This window comes from Apteryx mantelli, chromosome 8, assembly GCF_036417845.1.
Source record: "Apteryx mantelli isolate bAptMan1 chromosome 8, bAptMan1.hap1, whole genome shotgun sequence".
Classification (NCBI taxonomy): Eukaryota; Metazoa; Chordata; class Aves; order Apterygiformes; family Apterygidae; genus Apteryx; species Apteryx mantelli.
Window position 1 is genome coordinate 32213808 of NC_089985.1, and position 17774 is coordinate 32231581.

Below are 17774 nucleotides of genomic sequence, written 5' to 3' on the forward strand. Positions count from 1 at the left end.
GCTTGAAGACTAGGTAGAAAACAGGTAGGTCTCAAAACTGTGAAGAAGAAGGGGTTAGGGTTTGCAAACAGGCAGGTTCATGAATTGGAGAGAGAAAAGCTGAAGGTTTACCCTGTATCTGCATGGCAGGTAAATCCTGGAGTGTTTCTCCAGTTGGGTGGTTTGCTGGAAAACCTGGTCTCTTTGAACACTGTTTGAAGCAGGCTTTGGTCTTTATTTTTTACGGAAAAACAAACTGTATAGTATCATGTGAAATATGACAAACTGGGTATGTACGTTCCTGTTGCCTCAGAGAGAAAAATGAATTAATTTTTTACCTGCTGGTAAAACAATTCAAGTGTAGTCACTGTATCCACCTTTATTTTTAATGAGGTGTCTGAGCCTCATCTGGTTGTACTCAAGATATCCTACTGAAGTCAACTGAATTTGAACCAGTTTTCACAGCATTTTAAGTTCTGGACCCTGCAATGCAGGCGGAAATTTGCAGCTGAAACCATTGTCAAAACTTGCATCATTTGTTGGCTGTTTCTATTGTTTTACTATTATTCCTTTACAAATTCCCTTGCAGAAAGTAAATGCTGTAATAATAAAGCTCTGAAGAGTGCCTTTTTGTACTTCTTCACTTACCTTTTTTAAAGAAATTGATGAATAAAAGGTTAAATCTGCCCTATCAAATACTGTAGTTCATTTTACATTGTTTGTGTTGCTCTGTATACCTTTTCTGTCTTTGAAATGAATGTTTAGACATAGAAATAAGTTTGTGAAATAAGCTATTTTCTACTTGCATTACACCCTGAAGATTACTGTTCTTAGCAATGCCAGTAGTACCAATACATATTTATTAGATTATCAGATAGTCGTATCAGAATAAATTCTGTGTGATGGTATTAAGTAATTGAAAATGTTGTGCTCTGTTATGCCAGGGAAATGGAGATTGCATTGTACCCTTTTGGTCTGTGTTGTGTTGGTCTTAGAGATGGTTTTACCTGATTTATTCCCCTTGCCATCATGGAAATGATTTGTTGCTGGTTTTCTGCTTTTTACATTTGGTGTAATTTCTTCAGTTATTATTCTGTTTGAACATCATTTGTGATTCCCATTTGTTCAGTATGGCCCTGTGATGAGCTGATTCTCAGGACAGAATGGGAAACACATTTGGAAAGCGCATTTTACTTTAAAGCTAATTTCACTGCAAAATATTGCAAGACTGCTTAGTCTGTATTATGATTAATCATAAATCTCTTGCTAGATACACTTTCAGTGATTGCTTCATACCTACAAAATTAGCGTGTTCAGAAATCTCTTGTCTGAATAAGAAAATGCATGATTAATTCTGTCCGTATTCAGTAAAAGTGATCTTAGTGGAATACGAGTAACAGAAGATGAGTTGTTTTCAGCAATCACATGTGCTGCTTTTACTTCCCCCTCCCTCATTATCATTGTACAATTTCTTCCATACAGCCACGGACACAGAGCAGACAGGTAACGTGCATTGTGTTGCTGGTGTGTGTGTGTGTGTGTGTGTGTGTCTGAACTCTGCTTTTGCATGGTTGGGCACTAGCCTGTGTCCCTAACAAGTTCATGCTGTAATAACCCCATTTAGGCATCGAGCTTTTATTCTTTGGTAATCAAAATGAGAAATCTTTGCATTTTGTTTTAAAATGATTAACGGGCAGTGCTCTGCAGAAGATGCTGTGTTCTTCTAGCGCCTTCTTGTTTTGAAATTGGTCTAGCCTTCATTGAATAGTATTATATTCGCCTTAAAAATACTTCCTTAAATAACTTATTAAAATGTCATTTTGATGGCAAAATTAATTGTTGCCGCATAGTTTTGTTGTGCTAGCAGAGGTTATTTTAAAATAAATGACCTAAAAATTTCTTTCACAGTATCTTTTCTTAAAGCAATATTGCATAAGATCTCTCTAAAAGTACATTGTTGTTAACCAAACACTGAAATAATTTTGAAATGTTCTGCATAAATGAAAGAGGAATTTTCTTTTAAAGTCTTTCTGCCATTGTCTTTGATTTGAAAGATTTCTACTCTTGTCCCACTTCTCTCTGCTGGATGTAGAGCTAATATTCATTGCCTTTACTGCTTAGCACATTGCTTGCCCAGATTGCATCAGTGGAAAATAGCCTAAGCATGAAGAAGTATCCTGTAATTTTCTATGAGAAGGATTTCTTTTTAACATCGTCACAATCGAAATACAAAAGTAATTTCAATACACAATTTAGGCTACACAAAAAAAAGGGTTAGGCTTTCCTTTTGCAAAAAAATAGTAATTTGTGCATTCCTTTCTACCTATCTTTTGTAAGATAGGAACATGTTATCATGCTGTGGAACTGCAGTTCTGGTATTGGTACCGGAACTGCAGTTCTGGTATTGGTACCGGAACTGCAGTTCTGGTATTGGTACCAGAACTGGTACGAGGTACTGGTATTTCATCCAGAAAGTGAGTGAAGTTCTCTGTTGTTGAAGTTTGGTTTTCACTCACTGACCATGTGACGCAGTGACTTTGTAATGTTGACGTTTATTATTTTTAGGGGCTTAGGAAAGGAAATTCATCTCTTTTGGAATTTTTTGAGATCACTCTTTTATATATATTTGTCTTGCCAAAGAAGATATCACCTGTGGCTAAATGGGGTTTAACTATAAAGTATGCATGCAATAGAAATCTACTTCACAGCTTGAATTTTTTTTTAATGAATGTAGCATGAGCCTCTTTAAAATCTCTCTTGATATAATATTCTTCTAGTAATATAAAGTAGTGGGTTTATTTCCCTCTTGCTCTAAAATAGATAGCAAAGAGGAGGAGTGTGTGTCAGTACCTGACAATGAAAGGAGCTAGCTCTGGAAAGAATACAAGCATGTGCTTATATCTGAATGTGCACTGTACTTTCCCCTAAAGATGAGGTTTTAGGCGTGTGGATAGTGCAATGAGAAATATTGTTGTGAAGATATGTTGTGTGTGTTGTAAGCACTAAACACTATTTTAGACCTGTACCACTAGTTACCAAACATCCTATTTTATAATGCAATTACATACATGTACTGTACTTCTTATATGTACCAAAACCCCCAAGTCTTTGCAAAGTAAGTCAGAAGCTCTAACTCTTCTTATTCAACTTCATTTTATGACCAGTTACTGATGATTTGCCTTAATAAAACAACCAACCAAATGGAAACTGATATGAAGAAAAGATTTCTTTAACATCCATCCCAGCACAGAACAGGATACATTTGTCTGTGATTGGGAACAAAATGCATTTGAGATTGAAATGAAATCAGAGGCAGAAAAAGCACTGTTACACTCTGCTGAATTAGTTCAATTTCCTTCCTCCCTGAGGTGTGTTTTTCGGGGGGAAGAAGAGGGTTTCAAGGAGGGAAATATTGATTCTTCTCAAAGCAGTTGGATAGATCATATGTTTTGACTTTGGTAAAACAAGACCACCTTTTCTGCAATATCTCCTGCATGTTTTGGCTATTTTCCCTGAGGTCATGTTTTGTTCTATGTCTTTTTGACATGCTCATTGTCTCCAGGAAAGAAAAAAGTTTTCCTTGGCTAATAATAGCAAATAACTACTAATATTATAGTGATTGGAGGGGAAAGAGACCTTAGGTGATACTTCTGTCTCCTCTATATTTGAAGTGGGCATATAGGCTCTGTTCAGATCTGCTGTAGTAGCTTGAATCCCCCGGCTGTGTTGGTTGATGCTGTAGGCAGAACGCATGCAGACTAGGTAACAAATGAGTCATCTTCTAGTTGCTTCTTGATCTGATACGATTTTTTCCCCTCATTTTTAAACATTATTTAGAAGTTAAGGAACTATATAAGTAATGATCCTAGGCATGACTGTTTGAAAGAAGTCAAAAATAAACTGATTATATTTGTCTGTTCTTGAAACTTCAATTTTTTGCGCAAAGCACCTACCTTTTTTACAAAGCACCTACTTGATGCAGGAATCTGATGTCTTGATATTTTTTCCAAGATCACTTAAATTTGCTCTTAAAAACTTACCTCAACTGCTTTTCACAAAATCATTGTAAATAGGATGACTGGTTTACCTGAATATCTTGAGACATTTAATCAAAATGTGAGCTTAAAAGGTTTTGGGGAAAAATTGCTCCCTTCGCCCAAATATTAGGCACATTATAGCCATCATAGTAATTTCCCCTGCTTCTTCCCCCCAGGACGGATGGGCGTCGCTGGTCCTTGGCCTCTCTCCCTTCATCTGGATATGGAACAAACACGCCCAGTTCAACCGTTTCAGTAAGTGGCACAGACTTTTCCAAACAATTCAGTTTGTACAAACACACCCTAACAAATCAGCTTCTGAGTCTTTACTAAAATATCTGATCTTTCTTCATTGTTTTGCTAACATTTTTTTAAGATACTAATTATTTTAAAAATTATTTTAATTGTCGGTTGTGCTGCTTTTTCCTCCATTTCCCGGCTCCTACCATCTTGCACTTTGCCTTTAGCATTGGTGAAATCCCAGTGCAGCACATGGCTCGACTGCTCAGTTGAGAGGCACGATGTGTCAGAAATAACAGGACTCTCAGAGACTGAGTGCATAACTGCTAGCAAACTCTCAGATTTTTTTTATAACTGGGCAATGACATTCTTGCCTGCTTTCGAGTTGTTAGTGTTAAGACCTCTGCTAGCCGGAAGAAAAACTGATAGTACATATCTGTTACTTAACCCTAATAATTTGAACCTCCTAACAAAGCTTTCATTTCTCACATATGATTTTAAAGGTTGGCTGCAGTTTACCTGAGTTCTAGTGTACTTCCAAAAGGCTAATGTGTCATTAATATCAGTAAGGCAGCAGCACCCTTTTAACCCATATAACTCTCTGAAACTTCACACAGTGAATCTTATTCTTTAGTTTATGTGAACTAGATACTGTGGTTATCCACATAACTGTGTTATGGGAACATTTAGTAATGTAACAAAGCCAAGCATCCAAAGATTAGAAATGTTAGGATTAAGGATACCTGTGCAGACTTAATTCAACACACTTCCATGTGTGTGTTATGGTGACTGTCTTTGTGTGGTGACGTATCACTGCCTCTTTCCATAATGCTTCTACTGAGTGGTTTGTTTCATCTTTACTATTGAGAGTACATTCCTAATAACTGTAATACCAGCATTTAATTAGGACTTGATACTCTACATTATGCAGTTCTTGCTCTGAAATGCAGTATCATTCTCTTCCTTGTGGGCTGTTCTATTAAGTTCATCCATAAACTTTCTAGTGCCTCTCAAATACAAATTTATCTTCAGAATTCTTTGGGAGATGAGAGAGTTAAATTCAGTCTATATATGAGGAGAAGTGATTGGAGTCAAAAGTTTCCACTGATTTAGGTGTAAATTGATATGATTAGAATCTGACTGTGCAATGTTAGTATCCTCAGTGTTGTTTCATATGTTCAGACACATTCTTGAGACTGTAGTTTGCACGAATTCCACAGTCTTTTTCCTTTTTTCCTTTTTCTTTTTGGTCTCCTTTGAAATCAAGTCACCTGGCTTCTGTCTCCTGTAGGAGAAATGTGTGTGTGAAGTGCAGAGAGTTCATTAGCAACATGGAAAAGGTGCTCTTGGTTTCAGTGCCAAGCAATATTATATATTAAAGCACCTGAGAGCAACCATTGAAAAGGAGCTCTGCTTTTGCCTTTATTTTAAGTTAAATCCTTATGGGCATGAGCCATGGCCAATTCCTCTTCTGTGTACAAGCTATGAGATCTTGGAGCACGTATGATTACTTTCTGTAGGGATGACATCAGAATAGTCTGATTGTTGGTAGTCACTGTGAGAGGTTCCAAAATGCATGTGAAGATGACACTGCCAGAAACCAAACTGCCAACAGCGTGAAAGTTCTCCGTCAGCATGTGTGATGAGTAGGTTTCCAAGAGTTTGTAGTTTGACCAGTCTTTGGGTAGATATCCATGGAGAGAGCAAAAGTAACAACAATAAAAATCTTTTAGACAAGTTTTTCTGATGTGGGGAAGAAAGCATATTCTTTTCTTTCCGTGTTCCCAGAAACAGCTAAATCACATCAAAACTTTTCCAAAAACAACCCAATTCTGAGACAGACGCATCACATAGAAAGCTTCAGTGCAAATGGTGCAAGTGTTGTATGGTTGTAAGCAACAGAAAACAGAATGGTATAATAAGAATCATGAGGTGATAGTCACAGGTAGATCTGAATTCACCATTGTACAGTAAATAGTTATATTAAAACCTGTACTTCCAAGACTTTTTTTCTAAATGGCCGAATGTCATCTCTTGTCCGTTTGCTCATCCAGTTTTACAATCTCAGAAATACACTGAAAAGTGCTGTTTAGTAAGTACTGAAGTAATTCTTGGAATCATTAACTTTTCTAAGCCAGTCCTACTTACAACTCTTCTATGGCATTTACATTGTCCTAGTGTTTAATAAATTAGAATTAATTTCAATTGATCTGAATAACACCTCTGAAGTTGATAGGTATTATTATTCCTGTGCAGACTTTAAAACTGAAGTGAATCATAAAGGGGCTTGTCAAAAGGACACAAGGAATTAATGCCACAGATGAGAACATAGGGGAATTTTGGGCTTCCATTCAGTGAGTTTGGTCCTCTGGATTACGTTTCTTTTTAAAGCAAGGAAGCCAGTAGACCTTCTTTCTGCTGTGTGTACCAGAAGGAAGTGAAATATCAAAAAGAATGATATCAACTAAAGCCTCTGTTCTGCTGCCTGAATTTCTGTGTGGCAGTTAGAGTTGACCTGCATCTCTGTGCTCAAAGATCAGCTACTGTATCAAGCAGCTAAACAAATCAAGACACTTAGCTATTCTAAGGTCAGTGGAAACCTATATAATTCCTGTTTTATCTTTCCCTTCTGAAAGAGAGGTGACCCAGATGCCAATTTTCAAAAATACATCTGCTGCCACTTTTCATATAAATCATGAAGATCACATGCATCTCATCAGACCAACACTGAGAAAGCTGGAGAAGACCTTCTTTCAAGTTAGATGAATGGAGAACAGTCAGTTGAATGGAATAATAGACAATTATTTTTAAACATTGAATTTTCTATTTATTTTCTAGATTCAGAATTAATGTATAAGCTATTGTAGTATTAGCTTTTACTTGAGATGAGTTGGCTAATTCTGTGTAATTAAGACACCAGGGGGATGTTTGTATTAATCTTGTGCGAAGATTGAATTCTGTGGTGTGATTACTTAAAAATCAATAATGCAGAAGTGCTTTGGTCTCCTGCTGCTTCAGTGAAAGGTTGTATGCCTTAAGGCTGCTAGAGAAGCCCTCTGGCAGAGGAAAGACCATTTCTCCTCATGGTCTATATCTTCAGGGCTCTCCTTAATTATTCCCTGGAATTATAAACTTTATGATCTGATTGCTTTTAAGGAGAGAAAGCGGAAGGAGGATTTTGGTGGGTCATCCATAAGTTGGCTAATACTTAAAGTTGTTTCCCCAGCAATTTTGCTGTTGGAAGGCAAAAAGGTTTTGAGGCTTTTTCTAGAACGTCAATTTTTTTCTTCTAACTCTTGATATTAGTAACTTGGTGTGTGCCAACTCTTCTTAATGTGGTAGCTTGAGTTCAATTTTGTTTTGAATAAGAGAGCATTTGTAATGCCAGAGCTTGAGCACCTGTTACTGCAGTACTTTGTAAGAGAGCGTCTTTAGTACTTCTTGGTCTGTTGCAGCATTCCTGTTACTTAGTGTGGCTGAGATGCCGTCTGACACATCTTCTCCTTGAAAATTGCTGCTGTTTTTGCATAAGCAGGTGGTTCTTCCCACTCTTAGTGTATAAGCTAGGTGATCAAAGAGGCTTGCATAATTCTGTAATACAAAGAGCGAGTCTTTCATTTATTTGGCATAAGCAGAGTGCACAGCAGAATAGCTATGGGCTAAGTGGCTATCAAATACTCAGATTCTCCGTCTTGGCTTCAGTGTGGATTAGACCAGTGTCAGCTGAACTACCATCTGGATAATTGTCACCCTGGGGACTCTGTGCTGGAGATGACTTTCCAACATGATCCCTGTACCTAGAGCTGCCTGAAGGAAGATGTAGCAAGTGGTGGCTCCTAGTTCCAACCATGGTTGGGGATTTTGTGCATGTTTTAAGACTTTCAAGGGCTTTCTTCTCTGTAAATACCTCTGCACAATGCAGAAGGAGAGGATCTGAGCTCTGAAGCCAATTATATTTTTATCAAAGGATATGGCCTGTAGGTTTATAAGTGCTCACATTCAGTTCTCCATCTCCACCTTGGCTAAGATTCTATAGGGATAAGACTCTGTGTAAGGTACTGGGATTTACAGCACTCTGCTTGCTTTTTTTGCAGTTCAAGTGTAGCTGTTACTTTCTTGACAAATTTGGATACAGCTGGTTTAGCAGATTACAAAATATGTTCTCTTTGCTATCAGCATTACAAAGATGCAGGACTTGGTGAACAGTCTTGTCAGCATTTGACTTTCCCTGCTTGGCCATACTTGTTAGCTTTCTTTTTCAAAGGCCACCAATAGCAAGTCTAGAAAAGCATGCTAGCTGAGGGTCATTCATTTTAAATCATGCATAATTTCCTCGTATTGATACTTCTGGTACTAGGACTCTCTGCTTTCCAGTTTGAGTGAGGGTTATTGTAACAAAAAGATAAGTTTTTCCACTTGAAAATTATATGCAATTAATTTCATCAGAATGATAGGGAGCTTTGGCACTTGGATTAGGATTGCATTTTTCATCAGGCCCGCTGGTGTTATTTGGTGCTGCTGTGTTTAAAAAAAAAAAAAAAAGAAAGAAAAAAAGAAAGATATTTCTTAATTTGTCCTGACATAATACATCATATTAATTTTGTAAGATGGCAAAGGGTATTAAAAAAAAAAAACACAGGAAAAACTCCATTCTTTAGGTGACCTATGACTTTTTCCCCATGAAGACCCCATATTCAGTTTCTTACTCAAATTTCTGTTCACACTTCCCGCACAGGTTTGTTTTAACCTCAGTTTTCTTGAGGTTCAAGAGTTAAATCTGTTTAAGGTCTGTTGTTATCCCAGGACACATGTTATATAAGTGCGTCAGCCTACTTAAAGATGAATAAACTGTTTAACTCTTTGTAACAGCTAAACAGAGGAAACTGTTCATCTCACAACTCTGCAAAGTCAGCTACATTCATAGTATTATTGCCTGCTTGACTAGAGAAGAAGTCTGTGGGTAAAGAAAGGGAGAAGTGAAATCCAGACCTTTTACAGTAGCAATTTCCAACGAGAGCCGATAATCAGTAACAACTGCCCTGCCTACACAGCTCCATAGCATTCTGCATGCCAGTGAAACTCCTGAGCTGAGAGAGCATGAGGGAAAAGGAAAGAAAGTTGCTCACCACTCCAGGAACCTCCTAGTCCTTTGCAGAGCAGCGCTGCTCCGAATGTGCCTTCTTCCCATCTCCTTGTCGTAAATCATCTTCGTGATTGGCTGTAATCGTTCCAGAAGGAGATGTAACGGTCCCTCCGTCTGCTCCCAAAGTTGTCCCAGTCTCACCAGCTCTGCCACTGTCTGTAAGGGTTGGTTTGGCCTCATGAGAACGGTAAAAAGAGGCGCCTGGTCTGATAAGTAGCTTTCTTTTCTGCTGGAGTGTGCAGTGTCTGGCAGAATCCGTTCCTCTTCCATTCATTAGCTGACCCCTATGCATGCGTTTAGTGCATTTCTTTTCTGTATTTTTTTCTGTACTCAGTCATCATGCTCATCTCAGGAGAAGCTGCACCAGCTGCCCTTTCAGCCCACGGCAGACGAACTTCATTTCCTGACAAAGCATTTCAGTACTGAGAGCATCACTGATGAGGAAGGGCGCCACTCTCCAGCCTTGAGGCCTCGATCTCGCAGTCTCAGGTGAGCTTCAGGGGGTGCTGGTTGGATTTTTAAGGTACTGCACGTGTATTGCATTTTTATGTGTGCTTTCAGTTCTAAGGATAGTAATTTGTAGTTGTTTCCTTACATGTTTTTAGAATTATTTTAGTCGATATTTACCCCACCTTGCCTCATCAGAAAGGATTTTTTTTTTTTTTAGATATGACATTGAGGATTTGAGTTGCAAAATGGTTAGCATAGTCTGTTTTTATGTCTTCACCATAACTCCATAAAGCAGTGATCCAAAAGCATCACAGACTAAATCTGTAGGGTGTGGATTTCATTCCCTGAAGTTTCTTCTGGGAATTTTGCTGCATTAATAAAGGAAATGATTGCAGTCACTATTAATAACTTTTCCAGAACTGCTTCTGAAGGAGTATGAAACTAGAGTAGATGAAGTCAAAGCCTTAAGTAGAATTGCATGAACACCCAAGAGCAATTTTGTAATAGCGCTGAAAACAGTTTTCCTGCATTAGCAGTTGAATAATTTTTATTGTTGCTTTAGAAAACTTGTTGCTCAAAGATAGCTATCCAGGGGTTATTTCCTTGTGCTGTTCCTTTTCCATACATAAAAATAGAAAGCAACTAGAACTTCACCTTTCTTGCACGTCTCTGCAACACTTAATTATTTAAAAAACAAACAAACAAAACAAAATAGACAAACCTTTCTGTGTCATGGCAAAAGCCTTAAGTTATGCTATGCTTTTAGTGCTGTGCCAAGCAAATGAAAGTCTAGAGATGTATACCTCCTACAGCATCTTATGAAACAGAAGGGATTTTCACATGCATGGGGTAAGGAGGTGAAATCTCCCTTAGGCCTCTCGTCTGAGAGGGTATTAGAGGTTGATATCACCTTTAAATCACTGGACAAGATCCAGAAACTCTGCCAGCTGAAAGTACTGAATCAGGACGTAGGTTGGGATTTCTAATAGAATCAAGTGAAATAGGCTCAAGATAACCATTTAAATGCATGATGAGTATTATGTCATGGCAGGGCTGACCTTTCATCATTATTTGTAATTATTTGTGTGTTCTAAACCACAGTGCAGGTTGCATGGTAATTGCATATGGATCTGCTAAGTGTAGTTACACAGTAATCTACAGGAGCAGGTAAGTCCTGTAGGTAGCAGCACACTTAGCCTGTGATCTCTACAACTTGGCATGTAGTGAGAGATTAGTTATATGATTTGGACTAAACTGTTCAAGCCTCTGAATGATAGTCCTACTTCAGTCCTGTTGCTGTTACTCTTAACACTGGCTATCGCTGATTAATGTCATTTTAGTAACACTAATTCATTATAGACAACAGCTACTGTAGGTAGACAACATGTCACTAAAGTAATTATTGTCCTTTCTAACACAGATGTATTACTGCTGGCATAATGAAGTGTAAAACACTATTGCTAATGTAAGAATGATGTAAACAATAAAATGAAGATCCTAATTTTGTTTTTTCTTATTAACATGGATTATCAACTTGTTGAGAATTTTACCTCTGTGAGTCACTTTAAAAGCAGAATTTTCATATAGTAGGTTTATAATTTCTGGCAAGACTAGATTAATTTAGTGTGTCATATGAATATGTGGTAAATCTTCTTTCTCTCCTGAATGCTTTCTCTAGTTCTCTAGCTCTCTCTGGCTTTCAGTGTGATAATGGTCAGCCTTATTAGTATTCCAAAACTTAGAATGAAATGACTAAATAATTTTTAATTAGGCCTGATTTGTTCTTCACTTCTTTGCTTATTGCTTGGAGTTCTGTGATGCTGTGTGACTCTAAAGCAGCCCCACCACTACCAGGCATACATACTAGCCGTTGCACCTCAAAAAAGAAAATTGGTTGGACTGACTTATTAATATTTGCAGAAGTAATTACCACTTTGACAGAGAGTAACATGTCCTCAAAAACAAATTAATATTAAAATATATGAAAACCAGACCTTATTCACTGCTCAGCTTGCTTTTTTTTTTGCTGACACGATAGAGTTAGCTCCCTTGGTAAGATGATATTTTTACTTAATTAAAATAAAAAAAAAAAGTCTGAGTAGTTGCTATGCTGAAAATTAAGCAGGAATTTCCTAAAAATGTGGTATTTTCATAAACATTTAATGGTCCTGTATTTAACCAGCTTTAATGAAAAATTGATGAACAAAATACATCAGGCAAGCTTTCCTTAATTGGCGGTCACAGTTTTGTAATTTAAAAGATGATCTGATATTTATGACTGATTATTAACATATATTTGTTTTCCATACTTTGACTGCAATGTTAGCTCTCTTTTTATGAAAAGAGAATTGGTGTTTTCAGATGTCCCTGTCACATGCTGAGATTTGCTGTTTTTTGAGGGCTTCTGCAACCTAAGAGTTTACTAGAAGTATCAGATCATTCTTTTATGCTCCTAGATAGAGAAGGGTATTGCCTAGATGTAAACTTGTGGAAAAAATCTACTTCTCTGAGTAGCAGCCTACCATTTTCTAATATCTAGCTGCAAATGAATATTAAAGAACTTCGTACAGAACAGACTTAATGATCAAGTTGGATGAAAATGGTAACAAAGCGTTTAGTCATGGAGAGTAGAGCGCTGGCTGATACACACTGACATGTTTGTGGCACCTCTATTGCTTGAGGTGTTTGGCCAGTGGGGCTGAAGATGCTCACCACTTAAATCATCAGGCCTTGCTTGAGTTTCCCCAGATGAGGCAGAAAATGTTCCCTCTGAGGGTCTGTATCCTCTCTGTGATTAAAAAAGCTGAGGCTCTGGAGAGATTTAAATTTGAAAATTCATGACCTGGTTTTGGGGACAAAGAAGTTACCTTTTTTTTAATGTGTTTCACTGACAGTTCCTCTGCTTGTGACAGAAACAGTAAGGTATTGAACACAGGAAAGCCACATTCTTTTTTTCACCTAATTTTGTCCCTTGCAAATCTCCCATGAAAATTGCTATGGGATGAGGAAGCAATCTCCCATTTTCAAAAGAGCGCTTTTGTAAAGTAACCTTTACTACACCAAAGAAATGGTAGTTGTTCTTTTCCAGCTGCTTTCCTGTGCCAGGGGAAAGGAGGTGGCCTGAAACCAACTCTGGAATCCAAAATTGTGGTGTGTTTATAAAGCTGGTTGCTGGTGCCAGGAGACAGTTCTCTCATCCATCTCCGAAAGCACCAGTCTTCACCTGTTAAACGGAAGACCTGACCTTCTGTGATCGACCCCATCAGATACGTTTTGGTGCTTACAGTGCATCTTCAGTAGAAGAGCATATTTGCTTATTATTACCTGGAGAGAGAGTTCCTAAGTACCATATCTCAACTGTTTTTTCTTTTTGCAATGTGATGTTCAAGTCATTAACCAACAGGGAGAAGCCTGTGCTCTAGTTCACTTCTTTTAGAACAATCCTGGGCTTTACCTGAAAAACATCTTTTCTCCCAGGAGTAAGATGCAGGAAGAGAGGAAATTCTCTCACGAAGGTTGGCATCATTGCTCGGTTTGTTAGAACGGTGCTGCCCTCCACCCTGTCCCAGTCCTCTTCACTTGTCATCCGTTAGGAGTTGCTAACAAATGGGAATGTGTGGAGGACCTCTGAGATAAAAGCAGGATTAACTAATAAAGACTTCATCAAGTGTTGCCTTTATACATTCGCTCTACCCACTAATCTGCCCATTTTTCTTGATCTTTCTTCGCATATCAGGGTGATACTATCTAGGGAAAAAAGATTGGAGATCGTAGCAGTGAATTTTTATATAGTTGAAGTGGATGAGATCTTCCTTAATCAGATATGCTCCTTCATCTCTTTGCTGGGTAGCGCTTGTTAAATGCAATTCACCAACCTGACTTTAGATGTGCTAGATCTTGTCATTAAGATACAGAGGCATTTCCTAGAGAATACCAGTACCAAAAAAAAGACTTTTCACAATCAAGTATCCAAGATGGGAACAACGAATAGGTGGTGCGAAACCACACTGGTGACCCACATAGTCCACTGTTATCTTGAAATTTGGTCCTACAAGTTGTAGAGCTCTCTCATCTTAGTGCACTTAAGCATGAGATTTAACTTCTCGAGTAATCTTGGTGGTTTCATCACTTTATGCTCCTGCCTCCAGACAGTGATGTTCGCCGCAAGCTGTGGAGGAGCATGCCGTACTCTCGGCTGAGTGCTGGTTCAGGCCGCTACTGACTCAGCAGAGAAGGGTAATAGTTCTATATTCTGAAGCATAAGAGCTTATCTTTCTTACGAAAATACATTCTAACTATTTTGGAGATAATGTTGGTCTCTCTGTTCTCTCAAGACAGCAAATTCTGTGCACTTCATTTAAAAGAGAAATTCTTCAAAATGATCAATTCTAAATGTATTAACTTTCAGTTTCACTCAACATCCTCATGGTTTTCTATTATAAGGAAGAAATATGTATTCTTATTTGCCCTCTGTACTGCCCATTACTTTAACTTTATTGTGTTTTCTGTCTAAAGCAATCCCAGTCTTTGTTGGCATGCATTAAAAATTCTGTAGCATTGGAAAGAGCTAGTTGCAGTCCCAGTGTAAGTCTGTAGAAAAATATAATTAGTCCTTGCTTTCAAAGTGATTTTGATTGAAATACATTCTCTTTCCCTTAATGTTCTCTCAGCTATATATTAAATCCTCATTCACATTTGTAAGAAAATCACTCCTAGTATAAAGAAAGGCTCGTGGAAAACAATTCAGCTATACAAAGGCAATTGCAGATAATATTTGTCCACAGACTAAAGGTAACTGGGGGTTCAGTGTTTGCAGAATGAATAAAAGATCCAAAAATATGTAAACAGGTTCACGCTATTGCAAACTCAGAAATGACTTTTCAAGGTGCTTGGTGAGGAAAGCCTCATGCTGTTCCAGTCTGCTCACCTGGTCCAAAAAAAGTCTCACAGTGGAACAATTATTGTATATTCCACTTTGCCTCAGATTTCCTTTTTTCTGACAGCACTAGAATAACTGCCTGGTGTGGACTTTCTGTGCTGCTTGCTTACAGTTATGCAGGAAGAAGGATTCAGGAATAAATACTGAAAAAAAATCTAGAGTTGCACATTTAATTTTCTGCATTTTTTTCTCTGTTGCATATATTTCTGTAATTCTCTGGGCAACTCTATTTCACTAGCACTGTGCATGTTGTTTAAATTCAGAATTTAGGAGATGAATTCTGCTCTACTCAGCTCAGTTCTCATTTGGTCGTTGCCTTGTCTGGAACCAGGATTAGGCCCTGAAGCTGATTGCTCTTGTGGTCTTTGTGCAGCACTGAATCCTGTTGGTCTGCTCTGCAGTTTGGTCAACAGATGTAGCTTGGCCATGTTTGCTTCTGCTTTACCTTCTCTTTTTCCAAGGGGAGTTTTCTGACTTTTTCCTAGTACTGATGCAGTTTTTCTGAGGTCAGATACTGATATGTTTAATTCTCAGGGAAAGAGGAAGACTGATTCTCTGCTCACTTACCTTCGGCAGAAGGTTTGACTTAGTTTCTGCTTTATGCAACTTCAGCACTATAGTGTTAAAATTCCTTATTTTGTGTGTCTGGAAATGACTAAAGATAAAGGCCTATAGTTTTAATTTTCCCGTGGACACTGACTTTTGAAATATGCTGTACATACATCCTAATGAAACCTTCCTGTGAGGGGGTAAACCAGAGAGGAGAAACAGGGCTTTTAGCTACATTTTTCTAATAAATGCAACTGTCACAGTGAAAGAAAAATTACGTATTCATGAACATCCCGGTTTTATTTAATCACAGTTAAACTAGATTTTGTAGGATTTAATTTATTAATGTAAATGTTACTCCTTGAAACAGAGCTGTGTGTTAGCTATTTTCACTTTATAGCATCAGATAAAGATACATGAGTTTTGACAAGTTGAAATCTAGAAACCTTTGTGAGAGAGATGTGTCACTGAAGGGCTACTACCACGTAATTTCATAAAGCGGAGGGAGGGTGAGGAAGGAGAAGAAGAGAGGGTAGTTTTTCATTCTGCTGTTAAGCTTAAGGGGACAGATACTATTCTTCTAATGTCTGCTCTGCTGAAATGAAAAACTCACTGCCAATAATCGTGTCTTTGACCTACCCATCTACAACAAGAAAAGAGACGGTAGAAACCCGCTTTTTGTCTTGAAATGTTACGCACGTGCACAGTGTGTGTCCTCTGCCTTACAGAAAATAATGTGTTCCTTTGTGAAGCTGGAAATGATAGACTGTTTTAGCACTATATGTGAAATTGTTTGTGTTATATAGATGTGTAAAGCTTTTGCATTTCAAAAAGCTGTCATGCCAATAAAATACACTGGAACTCCTTTTTTCTTATTTTTAAACTCCCTTACATTGTCCCTAAGTGGCATCCAGTTATCTACCCAGTCCTGGCTCTTTTTTCTCAAAGGCATTAAAAAATAACCAGTAGTGTCTGGCAGCTAGCCTTTGGTTAGTTAGTCAGTTATCCATATAATTACTGCTGTAGTTTCCCAGGCTAAAGCTCGATATAAAAGATTACGGTGCAGTATATTATGTTGCAGTCTTGCTGTAGTCAGCTAGATATTTAACTTGACGTGTTATATTGGGAGAATTTTATTTAGAGTGATAATATGAACCTTGATCCCAGGTTTTATCCTGAGTTGCTCGAATGCTCTGTCATTATAGGTGGTAAAAAGAGGCATTAATCAATTTTAAAGATGAGCGAGAAAACAGCCAATGCCCAAGAAAGCTGAGTTATTAAAAGTGTTTATTTTCTCACTAATTAGTAGACTCTTGTACAAAGAAAATAAGAATTACTTTGTTTCAGAATTGGAAAAACAGTCACTGTGGCTGCCCTTCGGGAACCACGGGATGTGCTGGCAGGACAGCCCAAGCAGCCCGGCTTCGGCAGAGCGCTGAGCTTCCTGCGTTCATCTAAATACAGAGTCTTGCGGCGAGGGGGAAGCTCATGTTTTATTATAGCCCTAAGACAGCAAATACTTAAGCATGCAGAAATTTTAGGAGGACTACTTTAGTGCTAGAAGGAAGGATGTATGGGCCTATGTATTTCTGGAGTCAGGACCAAAGGGTTCATATATCCTTGTAATTTATACCTCGCTTAAATCATACAAGGAAATAATTCGTTACAGAAAAATAAATTCTTCAATAACTCTCTATCAAATTCTTCATCTCCAGATGAACTACCAGTAAACAAATGCCATGTGTCTGTGTCAGTGTGTATGGTCTTAAAGAAAGAGGGATAAACATAGCAGGCTAGGTGGGGATGCTTGTCTCTGAATGGGATATTTAATTTTCTATAACACCTTCATGGTATCAATAGCTCTTTATATTTAAATGTTCTTGCTCTTGTTTTTATTCTCTCTCATACATTACATATGAATATAAATGTAAGTTTCTTTATTAGGAAAATTTTCCTTGATTAAAAATAGCTATCCACCATGCTAATGGATATATTCGCCTAACAAAAAAAATGTTAATGCAAATGTGTTTTGGCTTGGTATGAATAACCACTGAACATCAAAATCAGTTTATTTTCTCCTTTAACATAAGAGTTCAATAAGAGAGATAATCTGAAGTGCGTTTTCTCAAGCTGAGGGATAAAGCTTAATAAAAACAGGACACAGCATTATCCATGGAATTCCAGCACCTTGCATGAAAAGGGATGGTTATTGCTATCCTCTGTGAGCCAGTGAGTTAAATTTTCTCTGAATTGTAAATATATGTTCCTGAAAAAATGTTTTGCCTTTAAATAGGTTAGAAGCTGAGTAGTAGCTTTAATGCAGTCAGAGTTTAAAATGTATTTATTCCACTCAAAGAGATTCATTTCATCCCTCACAAGAAAGTTTTCAAATATGTCTGAATTGATTCAAGATAAAATTACATATTTTGACTTAGAG

The 17774-nt window shown here is 37.7% G+C and overlaps 1 protein-coding gene across 5 annotated transcripts in view; it reads left to right on the forward strand.

The window, feature by feature from the left end:
• MAST2 (microtubule associated serine/threonine kinase 2) overlaps positions 1-17774 on the forward strand; it is a 206279-nt gene that overhangs the window by 142407 nt on the left and 46098 nt on the right. For 3 of the 5 annotated variants that reach the window (XM_067301167.1, XM_067301171.1, XM_067301170.1), the window contains 3 exons: positions 1462-1482; positions 4193-4271; positions 9734-9888. In XM_067301167.1, the coding sequence (XP_067157268.1) occupies positions 1462-1482; positions 4193-4271; positions 9734-9888 (255 nt within the window). The remainder of the gene's footprint in view (positions 1-1461; positions 1483-4192; positions 4272-9733; positions 9889-17774) is intronic. The other 2 variants (XM_067301168.1, XM_067301169.1) reach the window with 2 other exon arrangements.